The following is a 19,895-nucleotide window of genomic DNA, read 5'->3' as shown; positions in this document are numbered from 1 at the left end:
TGGGATGACCTGGCTGGAGAGGTAGAATTTGAGCTGTCCACCAGCGAGAGAACCAGGGCGCTATGGGACCCCAGAGAGAAGAGAAACCGCAAGGCCTGGCAGGTGGGGACCCGGCGCTGGACGAGGCCCGATGCGGTGCTCCTGGTGTGGAGAAGGAGGCCATCGGCCGAGCGACTGCCCTTTCCAGCGATCAGAAGCCCTGCCCAGGCAAGGGGAACCGGCCACCAAACCCGAGACAGCAGCGCGCAAAGGGGCCCAAATCGTGGAGTTTATCCCGCCGTTCAGCAAAGATGAGGGAACTCTGACGGGAAACCCGAAGGCGACTGTGGAAAGCGGCGGCAGTGGGGATGACCATGGCCTTTTTTTCTAAGGGGGGCAGAATGTCAGAACCTCCGCCTCACAGCTTTGCTTCAGTGCCAGCCTGAAATATGGAGGCGAGGGGGAGGGAAGACAAATGGGACAGTGTGGGGGAGCCCACTGTTCACTTTACCAGCCGGAGACTCAAACTGAAGGACAACCATCTGGGAAAGAATGTAGCCACTTACCGAGGATGACGTTCCAACAACATCAATATCTAGTTTGATTGGACAATCAAGGGTTAACAGGGAGTGGGGGGGCATCTTGGGAATCTGGCACAGGAACCTTAGTTCTGGCTTTGCTCTACTGCATTCTGCATGACCTTGAGTAAACTACACCTTTTTCACCAAATGGAGTCGTGCTTACTTAAAGGTCCTAAAGGTTGTGACCGACGCGGGGCTGGCGTTCAGGCCTAAGGTGGAACTAGAACCCACCTTCTCCTGGTGATTGGCCCAGCCAGCTTTCATGGCTAAGTCAGGGCATAAACTCATGGCCTCCTGCTTTCTAGCCTGGTGCCTTAACCGCAGACTAGACCAAGCTAGTTCTCATTTGGGTGTTTTCTTGGTCATAATTTGGCAGCGTTTTTCCCATCCAGGGGAAAGTGGAGATGGAGATTGAAGGGAGATGGGGTGGAGATGGAAGTGGAAATGGAGATGGTCTTTCAGAGGGAATTGGAGATGGAGGTGAAGATGGAGATAGGGTGGAGGTGGAGGTGGAGATGGTCTTGGAGATGGAGTGGAGACGGAAGTGGAGATGGAGGTAGAGATGGAGATGGAATTGGAGATGGAGGTGAAGATGGAGATAGACTTTCAGATAGAATTGGAGATGGAGGTGGAGGTGGAGGTGGAAGTGGAGGTGGAGATGGTCTTGGAAATGAGGTGGAGATGGGAGGTGGAGGTAGAGATGGAGATGGAATTGGAGATGGGATGGAGGTGGAGGTGGAGATGGTCTTTCAGATGGAATTGGAGATGGAGGTGAAGATGGAGATAGGGTGGAGGTGGAGGTGGAGGTGGAGGTGGAGATGATGGTCTGGGAATTGGAGAAGGAGATGGAGAAGCAGGTAGACTAAATCCCTTGGACAGCCTGAAAGCTTTTCTCTCCTCTCTTGCCTCCACCATCTTTCCCTGAAAATAATACAGGGTCTTATTATTATTATTATTATTGCCTCCAAAAGTGACACTAGGTCTTATTTTCGGGGTGCGTGGGTGTCTTTTTTACTCACCTCCTGCACCCACAGCCCCGCCCAGCCGGTCCACTCATTCTGCAGCCGAAGGATCAGCTTCACTCTGCAGCTGCATTCGGGTCTGCATTTCACAGTCAGGTCTTCCTGGAAGGCCTCTGCAGCCGAGTACCGAGCTAGGGATTCAATCCGTAGCTCGTTTCTTGGCTGCAGTGGCCTTTCCAGATATGCAGGCTTGACTGCGAAACTCAGGCCTGGCTGCAGGAGACACCGCAGGGGAAGTGGGCCAGCGAGGGGAGGATGCGGGGCGAGTGGGGCAGCTCCACCCCCACCCTCGCCCTAGCTTGATTTTTAGGTGTGTGCCTTGCCCCACAACTAGGGCCTATTTTGGGGATAGGGCAGGGGTGGGCAACCTCGGCTCTTTTATGGCTCGTGGACTTCTGGGAGTTGAAGTCCACGAGTCATAAAAGAGCCGAGGTTGCCTACCCCTGGGATAGGGCTTACTTTCCGGAGAACCAGGAAGCGGCCCCCTCCTCAGGGGCTCCCCCACCCAATTCCTTCTACGGGCCGAGATCTCCCTTGGCTGCCTCGGCTGCAGCTCGTCCTTCTGTGTCTCCCAAGGCAGAGCTCCATGGCCCCGGTTGTGGCTACACCACCATCTTCATCTTTTGGACCCTCTGAGACTGCCCAGAAAATGCCCTGCTCCCCCTCCCCAGCCCCCCCACCTCCCCCACCCCGAAAGTCCTGTTACCTACAGCGTGCTTGACCGAATAGTTCATGATGATGTAGTCGCTGCCCATCGGCAGCCAGGAACGCAGCGTGATGACGTCCCGGTTCTTGAGGGGCTTCGGGCACTTCCCTGCCGGAGAGGGGAGAAGAGAAGAGGGCTCAGATGAGCCGGGGGGCTCACAGCAGCTGGGCAGCCTCAGCAGAGAAAATCCCTGCTTCCGATGGGAAGGCACCTGGAGGGGGTGGGGGGGTCATGTGTCCAGGTGGGATTTTAATGACTCCACCAGCTGGGGAAGTGTAGGCAGGAGGGGCCTAGGGATGGGGACTCTGACCCAGCCAGCAATAGAGCCTCTTGGTTGTTTGAGCAAGGTTAATTCCTGCAACTTCAAAGAAATTAACCTAGCATAAATAGAGAAACCCCTGAGCTGATTTCTACTCTGGGGTCCTGGGTGCTCTGTGAGCTGAGTGGTTTTCTTGCAGACATTTCCTGACCCAACTAGGGAACATTGTCAGTGAAGGAAGGAAGGAAGGAAGGAAGGAAGGAAGGAAGGAAGGAAGGAAGGAAGGAAGGAAGGAAGGACTGTGGGGTCCCTGGTGCTCTCTGAGCTGGGTGGTTTTCTTGCAGACATTTCATGACCCAACTAGGGAACGTCATCAGTGCTCGAAGCGGTGGGTGGGTTGCTCTCTGTCTACATACAGTACCTTGCCCTGTCAGTGTAGCTGGGAGTGGTCTTGGGGTTCCTTCATTAGGCAGGTCTTCACTGTTTGATTGTTTGTCTGCTTTGGTTGTTCCTTGACTGGGGCAACACCGACAGGGCAAGCCATCTGTATAGAAAGAGAGGGCAAACCCCGCTCCCTTCCAGCACTGATGAGGTTCCCTAGGTGGGTCACGAAACGTCTGCAAGAAAACCACCCAGCTCAGAGAGCACCAAGGACCCCGCAGTCCCCCTCCCCCTCCTCCCCCCCTCCTCCCCCTCCCTTCCAGGCACTGATGATGTCCCCTAGCTGGGTCCCGAAACGTCTCCTGAAGACGGCCTGCATTTGATTCCAAACCTGGCAGTTCTGAATCCCAAACGCCAGAGCAGGAGTGGGCCCTCCGGGCCGAGTCCCCACCACTCGGGCTCCCTCTGGGGGCTGCCCTCCGGCCCCTCCTCCCCCCGTCCACCACCGTTTCTCACAGGCGTAGTATCCCACGTCTGCGTTGACGGTCAGCTTGCCAATGTCAAAGGTCTCGATGACGTTGGTGTCCCACTTTTTCCGGTACTCGATGTCATGCAGCACGTCGTACAGAGTTTCCGCGGAGATATCTTTGCAATCCATCCTGCACTGGAGAGAAACGGGAAATCAGAAAGCCGTTCGCCGCCGTGGGTTCACGCGGGAGTAGATCCTGCTCCCTTCCACAGGACAGATTTCAGTTGGGGGTTGGTCCTCGACTTACGGTTACAACGGAGTCCAAAATTTCTGTGGCTAAGCGAGAGGGTTGTTAACCGAGCTTGGCCCCTTTTATGACTTTTCTTGACACCGTTGGTAAGTGGGTCCCGGCAGTTGTTCAGTTAGTAACACGGTTGTTAAGCGAATCCAGCCTCCCCATTGACTTTGCTTGTCAGAAGGTCGCAAAACGGGATCACATGACCCCTCCCCCGGGACAGTGCGACCGTCATAAATAGGAACCAGTTGCCAAGCATCTGAATTTTGATCACGGGGATTCTACAACGGTCGTAAGTCTGTTGGCGTAATGCAAGGGTCTTCAGACTTGGCCCTTTTATGACGTGTGGACTTCAACTCCCAGAATTCCTGAGCCAGATTGGCACGCATGCCTGGCTGAGGAATTCTGGGAGTTGAAGTCCACAAGTCATAAAAGGGCGAAGTCTGAAGACCCCTGGCGTAATGGATCTCCTCTTCAAAGTAGATCAGGACTTGACAACCCCAGGGTGCAAGTAATCCTCGACTTACGACCACAACGGAGCCCAAAATTTCCATTGCCAAGTGAGACACTAGTTTTGCCCCGTTATACGCCCTGTCTTGCCACAGTTGTGAATCCCTGAAGTTGTTAAGCTAGCAACATGGTTCTTAAAAGAATCTAGCTTCCCCCTTGAATTTGCTTGTCAGAAGGTCGCAAAAGTGTCACACCGGGACACTGCGACCGTCATAAATATGAGACAGTTGCCAAGCAGTTGGATTTTTATCACGTGACCCCAGGACAGTGTGACCGTCGTAAATACGAGTCAGTTGCCAGGTGTCCGAATTTTGACCCATGATCCCGGGGACTCTGCAACAGTTTTAAGTGTGAAAAACGGTCACAAATCACTTCTCTCAATGCCGTTCTAACTGCAAATGGTCACTAAACAAACCGTTGTAAGTCAGGGACTTCTTGTACTGCCCCAAGGCCCCTTACTCCGAATTGAGAAAGGAAAATTTCTGCCCTTTTGATTGGGCCCATCCCCATCGTGGAGGGTCCTTTGTCTAAAGAAATCTCCTCTTTCACCAAAGGCTGGTGGCTAAACAATTAGCATTCAGGATGGGCTTTTAAGCTAATGACTCATTAAAATAATGAAAGAGAACCCATAATGTCCCATAATGGGCTCCCTTCAAAGACGCCACTTGAGGGAAGGGAAAGCTGATATGCAAACTCTGAGATACTTCTTGTGTTAAAAATATTTGAGGACAATAACCATCCTTCAGAGTTTAATTGATTTATCTATTCATTCATTCAGAAACTGCCTTTCCCAAAAGACACCAGCCAGCATGGCAGCAGGCATAAAAACATCAAAACTATATATAAATATTAGAAGGCAATTACAAACAAGAATAAAATGATAGGCTCTTAAGTAATAGTAAAATAATAACGTTATTCGTTCTTCCCCTTTTGGGGCAACCTCTGTCTAGACCAGGGATCTGCAACCTTGACCACTTTTAAGACTTGTGGACTTCAGCTCCCAGAATTCCTCAGCCAGCCACAGCTAGCTGAGGAATTCTGGGAGTTGAAGTCCACAAGTCTTAAAGTGGCCATGTTTGAAGACCCCCCTGGTCTAGACAAAAGCCCCATTGAATTCAGTGGACTTTACCGCTAGCTCAGGGGTCTTCAGATGTGGCCCTTTCATGACTTGTGGACTTCAACTCCCAGAATTCCTCAGCCAGCATGCCTGGCTGAGGAATTCTGGGAGTTGGTCCACAAGTCATGAAAGGGCCCAGTTTGAAGACCCCTGAGCTAGATAAAAGAAGTATTGAGCAATGTTTCTAAACCTCAAGAACATGAAGATAGGTGGACTTCCAGAATTCCCCAGACCATAATTTCCCACCCCCATAGCTGGCTGGGGAATTCTGGAAGTCCACCCGTCTTCAAGTTGCTGAGATGGAGACACTTCCTTTTGTTCCTGAAATCTGCACAGCTCTTCTACGGATTATCCAAAGCTCCAGTACATACGTGTGTGTGTGTGTGTGTGTGTGTGTGTGTGTGTGCGTATGGGCAAGGCATGCACAGGTCCCTTGTGCCACGGGCAGACTGTCACATGCTCGCCCTGCTTTCCCAGACAAAGTGGGCCTGGGGATCTGTTTCCAAGCTCGCTCATTATTAATCAAGTTATAATTTTCGCCGGCTGGCAAGCCGAGCCGCTAAATATTTCATTAGCCCCCGTGAAATCGCTCGTCCCCTGCCACCCAGCCAGCGCCTGGCTGAACAAAAGGGTCTCTGCCCCACACAAAGGTCGGGACCGTGAAACCTGAGCCCCCCCCACCAGCCGTGAGCATTCTGTGCGGAGCATCAGGTGGGGAAGAAAGACAAAAAAAGCCTTTTGTCCGTGGCCACATTGCATAACTGTGCACCAGGTGGCCGGTTGCAAAGGCTGATTTTTCCACCCTGGCTCCAGAAGGTGGATGACGCCGGAGAGGCCTTCTCACAAACGATAGTGGCCTTCCAGTATTTGAGGGGCTGCCCCAAAGAAGAAGGGGGGGGGGTCTCACCTCTTCTCCAAAGCCCCTGAAGGCAGGACGAGACGTAACGGATGGAAACTAACCCAAGGAGAGAAGCAAGCTGGAATTAAGGAGGAATTTCCTAAAAGTGAGAACAATTAACCAGTGGAACTGCCTGCCACCAGATGTTGTGGGTGCTCCGTCACTGGGTGTTTTTAAGAAGAGACTGGACAGCCATTTGTCTGGAATGGTCTAGGGTTTTGTGCCTGAGCAGGGGGCTGGACTAGATGACCTCCAAGGTCCCTTCCAGCTCTATTCTGATTAAGATTAAGGGAGTCACCCAAAAGGAAGAGGAGAGAAGGAAAACGAGGAGGGGCCATCAGGCCAGGGAGGTGGAGGAGGGACGTCTTGAAAGAACAGGTAGTCCTCATCTTATGACCACAACGGAGCCCAAAATTTCCACTGTTCAGCAAGATAGTCGTTAAGTGAGTTTTGTCATTACACCCTTCCATTGCCACCGTTGCTAAGTGAATCACTGCAGTTGTTAAGCTAAAGAAACTAATTTAAGTAAATACATGGTTCTTAAGGGAATCCAACTTCGCCCATTGGCTTTACTTGTCGAAAGGTCACAATCCCGTGACAACCCCACCTCGGACCCTGCGGCCGTCATAAGTACGAACCAATTGCCAAATGCCCAAATTTTTGATCACGTGACCACGGGGAAGCCGCAACGGTCGTAAGTGTGAAAAACGGTCATAAGTCCCTTTTTTCAGTAATGTTGTAACTTTGAACAGTCACTAAACCTGTGGTGGCAAACTTATGGCACGCGTGCCACAGGTGGCACGCAGAGCCCTCTCTGTGGGCACACGTGCCGTCGCCCCAGTCCTAGGCCTTCAGCTGGGTTTTATAAAACCTTTTCGCTTTAGGCCTCCACCACCATGGGCAAAAAAAAAAGGTTAATCAATCAATCAATTTCAACTTCTCGCAGGAAAAAAAAAAGATCTCGCAAAGTTGGAATTGATTGATTGAACTTTTTAGTCCCACCCAGTCTGCCGTTACCACTGCAGCCACGCCCACCCAACGGGCCACGCCCACCCAACGGGCCACGCCCACCCGGCACCCAACGATACATAAGTGGGTTTTGGGTTGCAGTTTGGGCACTCGGTCTCTAAAAGGTTCGCCATCACTGCACTAAACAAACCGCCATAAGTCGGGGACTACCAACATATCTCCTGTTTCTGCCACTCCAGTATACAGTTAGCGCTCAACTTACGATCGCTCATTTAGTGACCATTCAAAGTTACAACATCCCTGAAAAAAGGGAGTTATGACCATTTCCCACACTTACGACCGTTGCAGCCTCCCCACGGGGTCAAAATCCAGATGCCTGGCAACTGACTCCTATTTACGACGGTCGTAGTGTATTTTTTGCAGATATGAAAAAAACATGTCAAGCCAGAAAAATGCTGGATCCGACTTATACAGCACAGGCCTTTGATTCGTCACTATGCGGGTCGTTTTGCAGTTTATATTCCGTTATTCGCGCTCCCTCGATTCCTTTCTTGGCGGTCACCTGCTTTCCTGCCGGTTGTCAAGTTGGCAGAAGACCCGCAATTTGTTTAAAAATATGTCACAGTTTACTTGGGAATCTGGGACTTCGATGTTTTTGCATTTTTTTTAATCTCCTGGAATTAATTCCGCCGGCCCCTCCTGGCAGCCCAAAATAAAATATCAGCCTCTCTAAACGAGGCCCTCCGAATGCTCGGACTGGGGAGGTTTTTAAATATTATTTATGCATTCGGCACACACATCAACATGGAGATGCATGCAGGTAGCCCTCGGCTTATGACCGTTAATAATAATAATAACAATACAACAACAACAACGTTGGAAGGTACATTGGAGGTCATCTAGTCCAACCCCCTGCTCAGGCAGGAAACCCTACACCATTTCAGACAAATGGCTGTCCAGTCTCTTCTTAAAAGCCACCAGTGTTGGAACATTCACAGCTTCTGGAGGCAGGTTGTTTTGCTCAGCGACCATTTAAAATTGCAGTGGGATTGAAAAAAGTGAGTTTCAGGTAGTCCTCAACTTACAGCTATTCACTTACTGACCACTTGGAGCTATAAGTCCCGAAAGAAAATGACTTTCAGGTACTGCTCGTCTTAGCGACCGTTTATTACACCACTGGAAAAAGTGAGTTACAAGCAGTCCTCGCACTTATGACATTCTGGGTGGGGTCACGTCCTCACTGTTTGCAACCTTTCCCAGATGCAAAGTCAGTGGGAAAACTGGAAAAAGTCACTGTGGCAAAAAAAAAAAAGTTCCTAAAATTGGGGGCATGTGGTGCCCCACTTAACAACCCCCCTCCCTCCGCTTAACAACAGATTTTCCTGTCCTAACTGTTCTCACGCGTTGAACACTACATACACAAACACACAAGCAGGAAGAGAGAGATACAGGCACTCACTCGGAAGGAGCGCAGGGGCCGAACACAATTTCCAAGGCAGACAAAATTTCTCCTATTCCTTTCACCCTTCTGGGCAAATTCTGGGGCTCACATTTTATTTATTTGTATTTATTTCTCACCCTTACACGGCCGCCCATCTGACTCCAAGTGATTCTGGGTCAGGTACAATAAAACCTACTATTAAAACAGGCTACACAAGCTAGTTAATCCTTTGGGAGAAACGCCCATTTTGACCAACCCAGCATGTAGCCCACCCTGGGATCCATTTGCCTCCAAATCCCTCTTTCTTCCTTCCCTCCCTTCTTCCCCTTTTCTCCTCTTTCTCTCCCTCTTTTCTGCATCCTCTCTTGCCCCTTCTTCGCTATGTTTCTCCCTCCCTTCTTTACCCTTCTCTTCCCTTTCTCTATCTCCTCCTTCCCTCCTTCCTCCCCCTTCCCCCCTCTCCTCCTTTCCTTCCTTCCTTCCTCCCTCTCTTCATTTCCATTCTTTCCTCTTTCCTTCTTTTCCTTCCCTTTCTCCCTCTCCTCTCCTCTCCTCCCTCCCTCCCTTTTTCCTTCTCTCTTTCCCTTCCTTTCTCCTCCCTCTCCTTCCTCCCTCCCTCCCTCTTCTTCCTCCCCTCCCCTCCCCTCCTGCAGTGGCTTTGCTTAGCAGCTCATCCCTTCCCTACCAGCTTTTCTGCTTTGCTTTAATACGATGATGGGAGCCTTAAGCATGAACAGGGGTAGGCAACCTCGGCTCTTTTATGACTCATGGACTTCAACTCCCAGAATTCCTGAGTCAGCATAGCTGACTCAGGAATTCTGGGAATTGAAGTCCATGAGTCATAAAAGAGCCGAGGTTGCCTACCCCTGAGCATGAAGCAAGATCCGGCTGTGCACAGAGGGCCGAGCCCCCCTCCCTACAGTGCTGTGGGGAGGGGGAAACAGGCTGCCACCCACCCCTCAAGGGGGCTCACAGGATTCTCTTCCTTCCCGAACTGGCCCAGTTCCGATCCTCAAAGGAGGAAGTAGTCCAAATCACCCCTTTTCAGAAAGTGGCTGGTTGGTGCTTAAGCCAGGGTAATGCAATACCTTAAACCAGGGGTGGGCAACCTTGGCTCTTTTAAGATCGTGGACTTCAACTCCCAGCATTCCTGAGCCAGCATGGGGGAACTTTGGCCCCCTTCATGACTTCTGGACTTCAACTCTCAGAATTCCTCAGCCAGCATGGCTCAGCTTGGAAACCTCTCCCTTTCCCCTCAGCATGGCTGGCTCAGGAATTCTGGGAGTTGAAGTCCACCAGTCATGAAGGGGCCAAAGTTCCCCCATGCTGGCTCAGGAATTCTGGGAGTTGAAGTCCACCAGTCATGAAGGGGCCAAGGTTGCCTACCTCTGGCCTAGGCCACTTTATGACTTGTGGACTTCAACTCCCAGAATTCCTGAGCCAGCCATGCTGAGGGAAAAGGGAGTTTCCAAGCTGAGCTAAGCTGGCTCAGGAATTCTGGGAGTTGAAGTCCACCAGTCATGAAGGGGCCAAAGTTTCCCCCATGATGGCTGAGGAATTCTGGATGTTGAAGTCCACCAGTCATGAAGGGGCCATAGTTCTCCCATGCTGGCTGAGGAATTCTGGGAGTTGAAGTCCACCAGTCATGAAGGGGCCATAGTTCCCCCATGCTGGCTGAGGAATTCTGGGAGTTGAAGTCCATGAGTCATGAAGGGGCCATAGTTCCCCCATGCTGGCTGAGGAATTCTGGGAGTTGAAGTCCACAAGTCATAAAAGAGCCAAGGTTGCCTACCCCTGCCCTAAACCATGGCTAGTTAAGCCCCAAAACAGGAACCAAGATCAATTAATTACTCGTAAGTTCTTGACTTACGACCACAACTTCTGTTGCTAAGCAAGACATTTGTTAAGCGAGTTTTGCCACATTTTACCACCTCTCATATCTGGGTTGTTAAGGGCTTCGCTCTGGTTCTTCAATTAATAACGGTTCTTAAGTGAACTTGGCTTCACCTTCTTCGATTATCGGAGGGTTGCAAAAGGGGATACGTCTCACACACACACACACACACACACACACACACACACACACACACGGGACACTGCGGTCATCATAAATGCGAGTCAGTCGCCAAGCCTCCGAATTTTGATCACACGAGCACAGGAGCCCTGAAGGGTCGTAAGTGTGAAAAACGGCTGTAAGTCCCTTTTTTCCAGAGCTGTTGTAAATTTTGGACAGTCACAATACTATGGCTTGTAAGTTGAGGACCAGCTTAGCCAGGGAATGCAGTGTGTGAGTGTGAGTGTGGAGCTTGCGAGTCTGGGTGTCAGGGAGGGAGAAGATAAAAACCCAAAGAAATTAGCAAACAAATTTCTCTCACAATCAGCAACAGCGGGAGAGGCAGAGGGAGAAACGGAGAAGTCACACTTTCTGGCAGAGGAAATAGGGCGGGGGGGGTGTTGAGAAGGCGGGGGGGGGGCAGCAGCAGTAGGGAGGGGGCCCCTGGACACCAAGCCCAGACCTTCAAAGACCTCTCAACGGACAGCATAGTTAGCGGTTTTCTTGCAGGCGTTTCTTAGTCCTGCACGGATGATGTTCCCTAGTTGGGTGATGAAACGTCTGGAGGAAAACCACCCAGCTCAGAGAGCTCCAAGGACCCCATAGTTCTCCTCCTCCTCCTCCTCCTCCTCCACCACCACCACCACCACTAGACAACCTCATCTCCTTCTAGCACTGATGTTGTTACCTAGTTGGGTCATGAAACATCTGCAAGGAAACCACCCAGCTCAGAGAGCACCAACGACCCCACAGTCTTCTTCCTCCTCCTCCTCCTCCTCCACTACCACTACTAGACAACCTCATCTGCTTCTAGCTCTGATAATGTTACCTAGCTGGGTCATGAAACGTCTGCAAGGAAACCACCCAGCTCAGAGAGCACCAGGGACCCCACCATTATGCACTTGGCATTATTTGCACAATGAGATTATGCCATTTGCGACATCGTCGTGGCTTCCACTCCCAGAGTACGCACACCACAGCAGAAAATGGGCTGATTCAGGAAAAAGAGGGATATTCTACTAATTAGTTGACGGACTGTAACGAAGCAGAAAGCCGGGCGTCAGGCTAGGAAACGGGAATCGGAGAGTTCTAGTCCCGCCTTAGGCAGGCCGGCCAGGTGGGTAACTTTGAGCCCATCCCTCTCAGCCCAACCCACCTCACAGGGTTGTTGGTGCAGGGGGGGGAATAGGAGGAGGGAGTAGGTATGTTCATCCCCTTCAGTTGTCTATAAAAATAATAAATGTGGGATACAAATAAGCAAGTAAATATAAATCAAGAAACATTCCCTCATGCTGGGATTCTCCCCCACATGGACCTCCCCCTTCTGTGTTCAGGTCCCCCCACCCAAACGGACTCCCCTCCAGACAGACCTCGATCTCTCCCCCAGATATGAACCCTGGCCGGGTTGCTGCCTTCCAACGAGGCCAATGGCGTCATTTTCGTGGATTTCCTGTTGGTGCTTCAACCGGGCTTGGCAAGGACACTCTTTTGCCCCTGGGGAGCTGCGCCAGGTGCCACGGGGGAGGGGGGAGGATTCTCTGATTTTCAACGGTGTTGCAAGCAGGAGATTTACTCTAGCTTTACAACAGGGACCCAAGCAGGGGGTTTACTCCAGCTTTGCAATGGAGTTGCAAGGAGGAGGTTTAATCCAGCTTTGCAATGGAGGAAGTTAACTCCTGCTTTATAACAAGGATGCGTGGAGGAGGCTGGCTCCAGTTTTACAGCGGGGATGCAAAGGGGAGCTTTACTCCAGCTTTACAACACCAGACAGGCCTTGACTGCATGAACCCCGCCTCTATGGGGAATGGATTAAAGATAAAAGCATCTCCAACCCCCCCCTCCCCAAATTCTTCTCCTGGGAACCCAGTTTGGATAAAGGGGTGAGTTGTGAAGAGGGAGGGGTGAGATAAGGATGCTCAAGGCCTGCAACCAGGAGAAGAAAAGCAGAACCGGGACGACTAGCAGGCGGCATCAAAGCTTGCAAAAAAAACACCAAGCCTGTGAGATGTGGGGCTGACACCCCTCCCATGAAGGTTAAAGGAGGCTTTCAGCTCCCTGTGGAAGTAAAAATGGAAACGGAACGATCCACATTAATATTAATTAAGTTACTGTCAGCAGGCCACGCTTGGCAAACTCTGGGCTGGTGGGAAAGAAGAAGTGAAAGTGTTAGATAGTTTGCTTTTCTTGCAAGAGCCGAAAATGAATTATGTGCTGAATGGTGAGAGGGGGAGGGGGAGGAAGAGGAAGAGGAGGAGGAAGAATGGTGGAGAAGGCAGAGGAGGGGAGGAGGAGGAGGAGGAGGAGGAGGAAGAGGAATGGTGGAGAAGGCAGAGGAGGGGAGGAGGAGGAAGAGGAGGAGGAAGAGGAATGGTGGAGAAGGCAGAGGAGGGGAGGAGGAGGGGAAGGAGGAGGAGGAGGAAGAAGAGGAGGAATGATAGAGAAGGCGGCTGTCATTTTGAACGGTCACTAAATGAGCTGTTGTAAGTCGAGGACTGCCTGTAAAGGAGTTTGGGGGCAAAACAAACACCATCGCACTTGAGAAGTGGGGAGAGGAGGGCGAGGGTCTGCCCGTTGTGATGCCGGCGCCACCTGCGCAGCCGAGGAAGCCGGCTGAGTGTGCCACGTTTGGGTTCTGCTCCCCCCTGTTGAAATAAAAACCATCACAACAGCTCGCAAATCCTGCCAACGTGATGGACTCTGGGAATGTGTGAAAACGACGCCAGGAGGATCCTCCGAGTAGGACGCAGATCAGGTCTAGAGACCAACTGGGGCTTCGCGGCAGAAGGCAAAGCTCTGGAGCCCCCATTTGTCAACCTGGCCCGCTTTAAGAGGCCTGGACTTCAACTCCCAGAATCCCCTAGCCAGCAGATCACAGGTACGAAAAATGGTCACAAGTGACTTTTTTAAAGTGCTGTTGTAACATTGAATAGTCTCTATATTGTCTTCAAGCTTGGATGACTTGTGGACTTCAACTCCCAGAATTCCTCAGCCAGGCTGAGGAATTCTGGGAGTTGAAGTCCACAAGTCATCCAAGGACCAAGCTTGAAGACCCCTGCAATATATGAATGGTTGTAAGTCAACCTCAACTTACAACCACAACTGAGCCCAAAATTTCTGCTGTTAAGCGAGACATTGGCTAAGTGAGTTTTCGCCCCGTTTTACGACCTTTCTTGCTACGGTTCTTAAGCGAATCACTGCAGTTGTGAAGTTAGCAACATGGACGTTAAGTGAATCTGGCTTTCCCCTTTGACCTTGCTCGTCAGGTCACAAAAGGGGATCGCGTGACACACACACCCCGGGACGCTGCGACCGTCATAAATACGAGTCCGTTGCCAAGTCTCCGATTTTGATCACGTGACCACGGGGAAGCCGCGACGGTTGTTAAGTGTGAAAGAGGGTTCATAAATCCCTGTGCGGTTGTAACTTCGAATACTACTCAAATGTCGTAAGTTGAGGACTACCACTGGAAGACACACACCCCAAGGTCCCTTCCAGGTCTATTCTGATTGATTCATTGATTGATTGATTGATTGTTGTTTGGCTCTTTACCTGCAATGGAGAGGAAGTGTCATGCACGCAACACACTGCAAACTGCAGCAACACGCAACCAGGAGCAGGTTCCTCCCCCCCCCCGTGGGAATACAGAAACCTCCACCCTGAAGCCATCCAGAAAAGTAGAAAAACCAGACAAGGGTCACACAAGTCCCCGTCTGCGGAAGAAACCAAGGAACCGGTTCTGAGCACCCGGGCATGACGTGGCATCCCTTGGCGCATAAGGAAGCTGTCCTGGAATCGCCCGCCGATGGTTTTCCTCCTGGGGTGAGGAGGGCAGAAATGGGGGACAAGTAGCCATTGAGAGAACCGGAAAAGGAGGAAGAGGAGAGCTGTTTGTAAAACCCCCAGCATTCCCCAGCCAGAACTTTAAAAGGGGTGGACTTCGACTCCCAGAATCCCCCAGCCAGGATGCTTTAAGAAGGGTGGGCTTCCACTCCCAGAATCCCCCAGCCAGCAGAGGAAATGAAGTGCAAATGCTGACTACGATTATCCTCCCAAATCCACATCGATCCATTTTCTTTGAGCCATAAATCCACGAAAAATCATGTCCTTCCCAAGGGGATCCATTTAATGTTGCTGAGCCGGGATTTGCAGCGGAAAGAGGGCTGCTCTCCCACCAGTGACGCAAAGCCCACTTAGCCTCCCCCACTGGGGGGGGGGCGGCTGTCGGTGCCAAGAGGAGCTGAAGGGGAACCGTGTTTGACTTTGGCTTAACGTTGTTTGCTCTCTCTCTTTCTCTCTCTCTCATCAGCAATAGAAGGGAGGGGGTTTTGTGGAGAGGAGGAGGAAGGAAGGAAGGAAGGAAGGAAGGAAGGAAGGAAGGAAGGAAGGAGGGAGGGAGGGAGGGAGGGAGGGAAGGAAGGAAGGAAGGAAGGAGGGAGGGAGGGAGGGAGGGAGGGAGGGAGGGAGGGAAGGAAGGAAGGAAGGAAGGAAGGAAGGAAGGAAGGAAGGAAGGAAGGAAGGAAGGAAGGAAGGAAGGAAGGACGGACTGTGGGGTCCTTGGTGCTCTCTGAGCTGGGTGGTTTCCTTGCAGACGTTTCATGACCCAGCTGGGGAACGTCATCAGGGCTGGAAGGGAGGAAGGTTTGCATTTTGATACAGCAGCTGCCCTGCCAGTGTTGGTGGGAAAGTTGTTCTCTTCTTCATGGTTCCTTGAGTGGGTTACAGTTTGGCTGCTGTTGGTCCCTGTTTATCCAAGTGTTGACTGCTGGAGACCGTGCATTCTGGTGCAGCCTACTCAAGGACCTCCTAAGGAGAAGACCACTTTCCCACCCACACTGCCATGTGAACAGGGACTCAACCCCACACTCACTTGCATTGATGATGTTCCCTAGTTGGGTCATGAAACGCCTGCAAGGAAACAGCCCAGCTCAGAGAACCACCTAGGAATCCACAGTCCTCCTCCTCCTCCTCTCTGCAAATCCTTCTCCCTTCCAGCACTGATGATGTTGCCTACTTGGGTCGTGAAATGTCTGCAAGAAAACCGCCAAGCTCAGAGAGCAGCAAGGACCCCACAGTCCTTCCTTCCTTCCTTCCTTCCTTCCTTCCTTCCTTCCTTCCTTCCTTCCTTCCTTCCAGCACTGATGATGTTACCTAGTTGGGTCATGAAACGTCTGCAAGGAAACAGCCCAGCTCAGAGAGCAGTTATTTTGTCCTCCAATTTCCCCCTTTGGCTCTCTTTCTTCCCATGTTAATAAACCAGACTGACACCCCCCCTCACGCTCCCTCCCCTTCCTCTCCAACCACTTGGGATTTCCCCCCCCCCCTTCATTTTACCATGCATTCATTGTCCTTTGGAGATTCTCCTCCAATCACAAAGCTTGCAAACCTTTAGTAAATCAAGAGCAATTCAGAGCTGAGGCTCCGCCTCCCTTTGCATCAATGGGTCTTATAGGGGGAGGAAAATGAACGAGGGAACTGCAGGCCATTAGTGGCTGCTGACATCACAAAAAAAGTGCCCAGCTGCACAACAACCTTCAGACACAAATAAACTTCACTGCCTTAAATTAATTAACTGGAATAAGCATCTATAACAGGGGTCTTCAAACTTGGCCCTTTGATGACTTGTGGACTTCAACTCCCAGAATTCCTCAGCCAGGCACGCCTGGCTGAGGAATTCTGGCAGTTGAAGTCCACAAGTCATCAAAGGGCCAAGTTTGAAGACCCCTGACCTACAACAAGCCCCCCCCCAAGATAAAATTTAAGGAGGTTGGCTAACTAAAGCCAGGACAACATGCTAAGTACACAGTCCTCCACTTACAACTGTTCTGTTAGTGACGGAAGTGAGACTGGCAGCGAAAAAAGTGACTCATGACCATTTTTCACACTGAACGACCGCTGCAGCATCCTGATGGTCACATGGTCAAAATTCAAAACCCTTGGCAACTGGCTCGTATTTATGATGTGGTTGCAACATCCCGTGTGTGTGTGTGTGTGTGTGTGTGTGTGTGTGTGTCACGTGGTCCCCACTTGTGACCTGCTGACAAGCCAAGTCCTTGGGGAAGTCGGATTCCCTTCACAACCGTATTATTAACCACTCCAGTGATTCGCTTAACAACTGTGGCAAGGAAGGTCGTTAAGCGGGGCAAAATTTGCTTAAGAAATGTCTCACTTACCTGTGGAAATTTTGGGCTCAAATGCGGGAGAAAGTCGGGAAGTATTTGTACCCTGAAGTCGTGAGCATTTCAACCTGGTCCTCGAATCTAGAATAGAATAGACCTGGAAGGGACCTTGGAGATCTTCTAGTCCAGCCCCCCGCTCAAGCAGGAGGACCTGTCCTATAACCATCTCAGACAAGTGACCGTCCAGTCTTTCCTTAAAAACCTCCAGTGATGGAGCACCCACGATTTCTAGTGGCAAGCTGTTCCACTGGTTAATTGTCCTCACTGTTAGGAAGTTTCTCCTCAATTCCAGGTTGCTTCTCTCCTTGATCAGTTTCCAACCATTGTTTCCTCGTTGTGCCCTCTGGGTGCTTTGGAGAATAGTTTGACCCCCCTCCTCTTCTTCCTTGGGGCAGCCCCTGAGATACTGGAACTCTGCTATCCTGTCTCCCCTATTTCTTCTTTTCTTTAGGATAGCCAGACCCAAGTCCCGCAGCCCTTCTTCGTACGTTTCAGTCTCCAGGCCTTGGATCATCCTGATCTGCTTTGAAGCAGAGATCCATCAGCCCAGCAGAGCTGAAAAAGTTATTTCTGCGCTAGGAAAAGATTTGGCTGCAAAATCTGGCACTCTCCTGTTGGATACGCTGACTGCGGCAAGAATGCTGGATGTGCAAAATAAATAGGAAGGGCAGAGCAGTCCCCCCACAAAGGAAGAATGGATGGAGTTAGCAGAGATGGCCAAATTAACGCCTTTCATTAAAGATAAGAATTGATCCGGTTTTGTTTCTGCTTGGAAACTGGTTCTAGACATTTTGGGTGCTTGAAACAGAAAGAAAAAAAAAATGAATTTCCAACTTTGGGATTTACTGATTAGATACGTTTGTTGTTCTAGAAATGGCTAGTATGTTCTCGGTATGCAAAAGTAAAATAATTGAGGCTGTGTTTTATTATTTTTCTTCTACCGCGCTGAATGAAGCTGGGACTCCATGCTTTTCCTTCTTTTTTCCTTTACATTTTTCCTTTACTTTTTTCCTTTACATTTTAGTCTCTCTTTTTTCATTCCCCGTTTCCCTATTCTCTTTGTTTTCCTTTGTATTTTATGCCACAATAATTTCAATAAGGTAAAAGGTAAAGGCAAAGGTTCCCCCGCACACGCGTGCTAGTCGTTTCCGACTCTAGGGGCCGGTGCTCATCTCCGTTTCAAAGCCGAAGAGCCAGCGCTTGTCCGAGGACGTCTCCGTGGTCACGTGGCCGGCATGACTGGACGCCAAAGGCGCACGGAACGCTGTTACCTTCCCACCGGAGTGGTCCCTATTTTTCTACTTGCATTTTTTACGTGCTTTCGAACTGCTAGGTTGGCAGAAGCTGGGATGAGTAACAGGCGCTCACTCTGCTACGCGGCACTCATAAAGCCAATGCTAAAACAAAGAAAAGATCTATTGGCAGATTTCTGCAGACTGAACGTATTGTTAAAAAGCCAAAAGGACGTGTCCTCTTTCTTATTTATATTAGGATAATTTCAATAAAATGATATTAAATTATTATTTTTTTTTAAAAAAAGATTTATCTGCAGACTTCCGCAGATGAACCTACTGTTAAAAAGCCAAAAGGACATTCCCTCTTTTTTTAAAAATTTATATGATGATAATTTCAATGAAATATTAAATTATATTCTAAAAAAAGAAATGGTTTTGCTGCAGATTTTCCACCGTATCCTTTTTCCTTTCATTTGTATTATGATGATTTCAATGCAATTGTATTACATTGTATTTTTTTTAAAAAAAAGAAAAGATTTTGCTGCAGACCTCTGCTGTTAAAATGCCAAAAGGACATTTCCTATTTTAGCTTATTTATTTCCTGACCGGCTAGCAACTTTATGCACAGGTTGATAATCCTTGTGTTAAAACCAGACAGAAGAAATCCACAGCTTTTTGCCAAAAAAAGGCAACCAAGGCTTTGATCCTCTGGTTTTGAGACGGGTTCTTGGAGATAAAAGCCGATTCTGGCATTCTAAAGCAGCAGAGGAGAGCCCTGCGTTGTAAGATGGATCCGTTCCCAGGATCTCTTGAGATGATTAAGGAAAAAGGGTCTTTGCTACAAAGCTGGGACGGCTGATCTGGAACACTCAGAGGGATGGAGGCCACAAAAACTCACTCTCTCTGTGAGACAGATGGGCATTTAAATAAAGAAATGATAAATAAATGAAAACAAATACAATGCAAAATTGGGGGGGGGGGAATCATCCATCAAAGAAAACCTTGTTTGTATCATACCTTTATTATTTTAACAAATAACTCAAGGCAGTAAACCTATCCAATATTCCTTCCTCCTCCTGTTTTCCCCCTAACAACAACAACCCTGTGAGATGGGCTGGCTGAGAGAGGGAGGGACTGGGCCTGAATCACCCAGCCTGCTTTCATGGCTAAGGCGGGACTAGAACTCACAGCCTCCTGATAATCGGACCACAGTCACCCAGCTGGCAATAATAATAATAATAATAATAATAATAATAATAATAATAATAATAATAATAATAATAAAGTTGCAAGGGACCTTGGAGGTCATCTAGTCCAACCCCCTGCTCAGACAGGAAACCCTATACCATTTCAGACAAATGGCTTGTCCAATCGCTTCTTAAAAACCTCCAGTCTTGGAGCATACCTAAGGCGGGACTAGAACTCGCCGTCTCCTGGTGATTGGCCCAAAGTCACCCAGCCGCTTTCAGGCCTAAGGCCGAACTAGAACTCACCATCTCCCACAATCCAGCCTGGCGCCTAACCTCTAGACCAGACCAAACCATCTCAACCTATTTTATTGTGGGCAACTGTGTGACACTGGAGTCCTTTCCGTTTTAGTTCGCTTGGGTTGATCTCAAGGGGGGTTTTTTTCCCCTGGGTTTTTGAAGCCCTGCAAAAGGTTTCCCGGACCAAACAAAGATTTTTGCTAAATGCGCAAAGAGTCTGCTAATAAGCTTTGAGCCGAGAGGCCTGCATGGCGAGCGGAGGAAGGAAGAGATCGTGCTTTTTGTGGTGCGCTGGAAGCCAGTTCCTTGGCAGCTGC

The 19,895-nt window shown here is 49.9% G+C and overlaps 1 protein-coding gene across 2 annotated transcripts in view; it reads right to left on the bottom strand.

Moving 5' to 3' along the window:
* The window catches only part of STARD10 (StAR related lipid transfer domain containing 10), a 40,180-nt gene that overhangs the window by 14,549 nt on the left and 5,736 nt on the right, over nt 1-19,895 (bottom strand). The window contains exons 2-4 of one of the 2 annotated variants that reach the window (XM_081327869.1): nt 3,445-3,587; nt 2,969-3,091; nt 2,293-2,396 (exon numbers count right to left, since the gene is read on the bottom strand). In XM_081327869.1, coding sequence (XP_081183995.1) covers nt 2,293-2,396; nt 2,969-3,091; nt 3,445-3,586 — 369 coding nt within the window. In that variant the 5' untranslated portion in view covers nt 3,587. Of the gene's footprint in view, nt 1-2,292; nt 2,397-2,968; nt 3,092-3,444; nt 3,593-19,895 lie in introns of both variants that reach the window. The other variant, XM_081327870.1, reaches the window with a different exon arrangement.

The sequence above is a fragment of the Vipera berus genome, assembly GCF_964194415.1.
Source record: "Vipera berus genome assembly, chromosome: 4".
NCBI classification, from domain to species: Eukaryota; Metazoa; Chordata; class Lepidosauria; order Squamata; family Viperidae; genus Vipera; species Vipera berus.
Note: the sequence above shows the minus strand (reverse complement) of the source record. Positions and strands in the feature narration are given on the sequence as shown.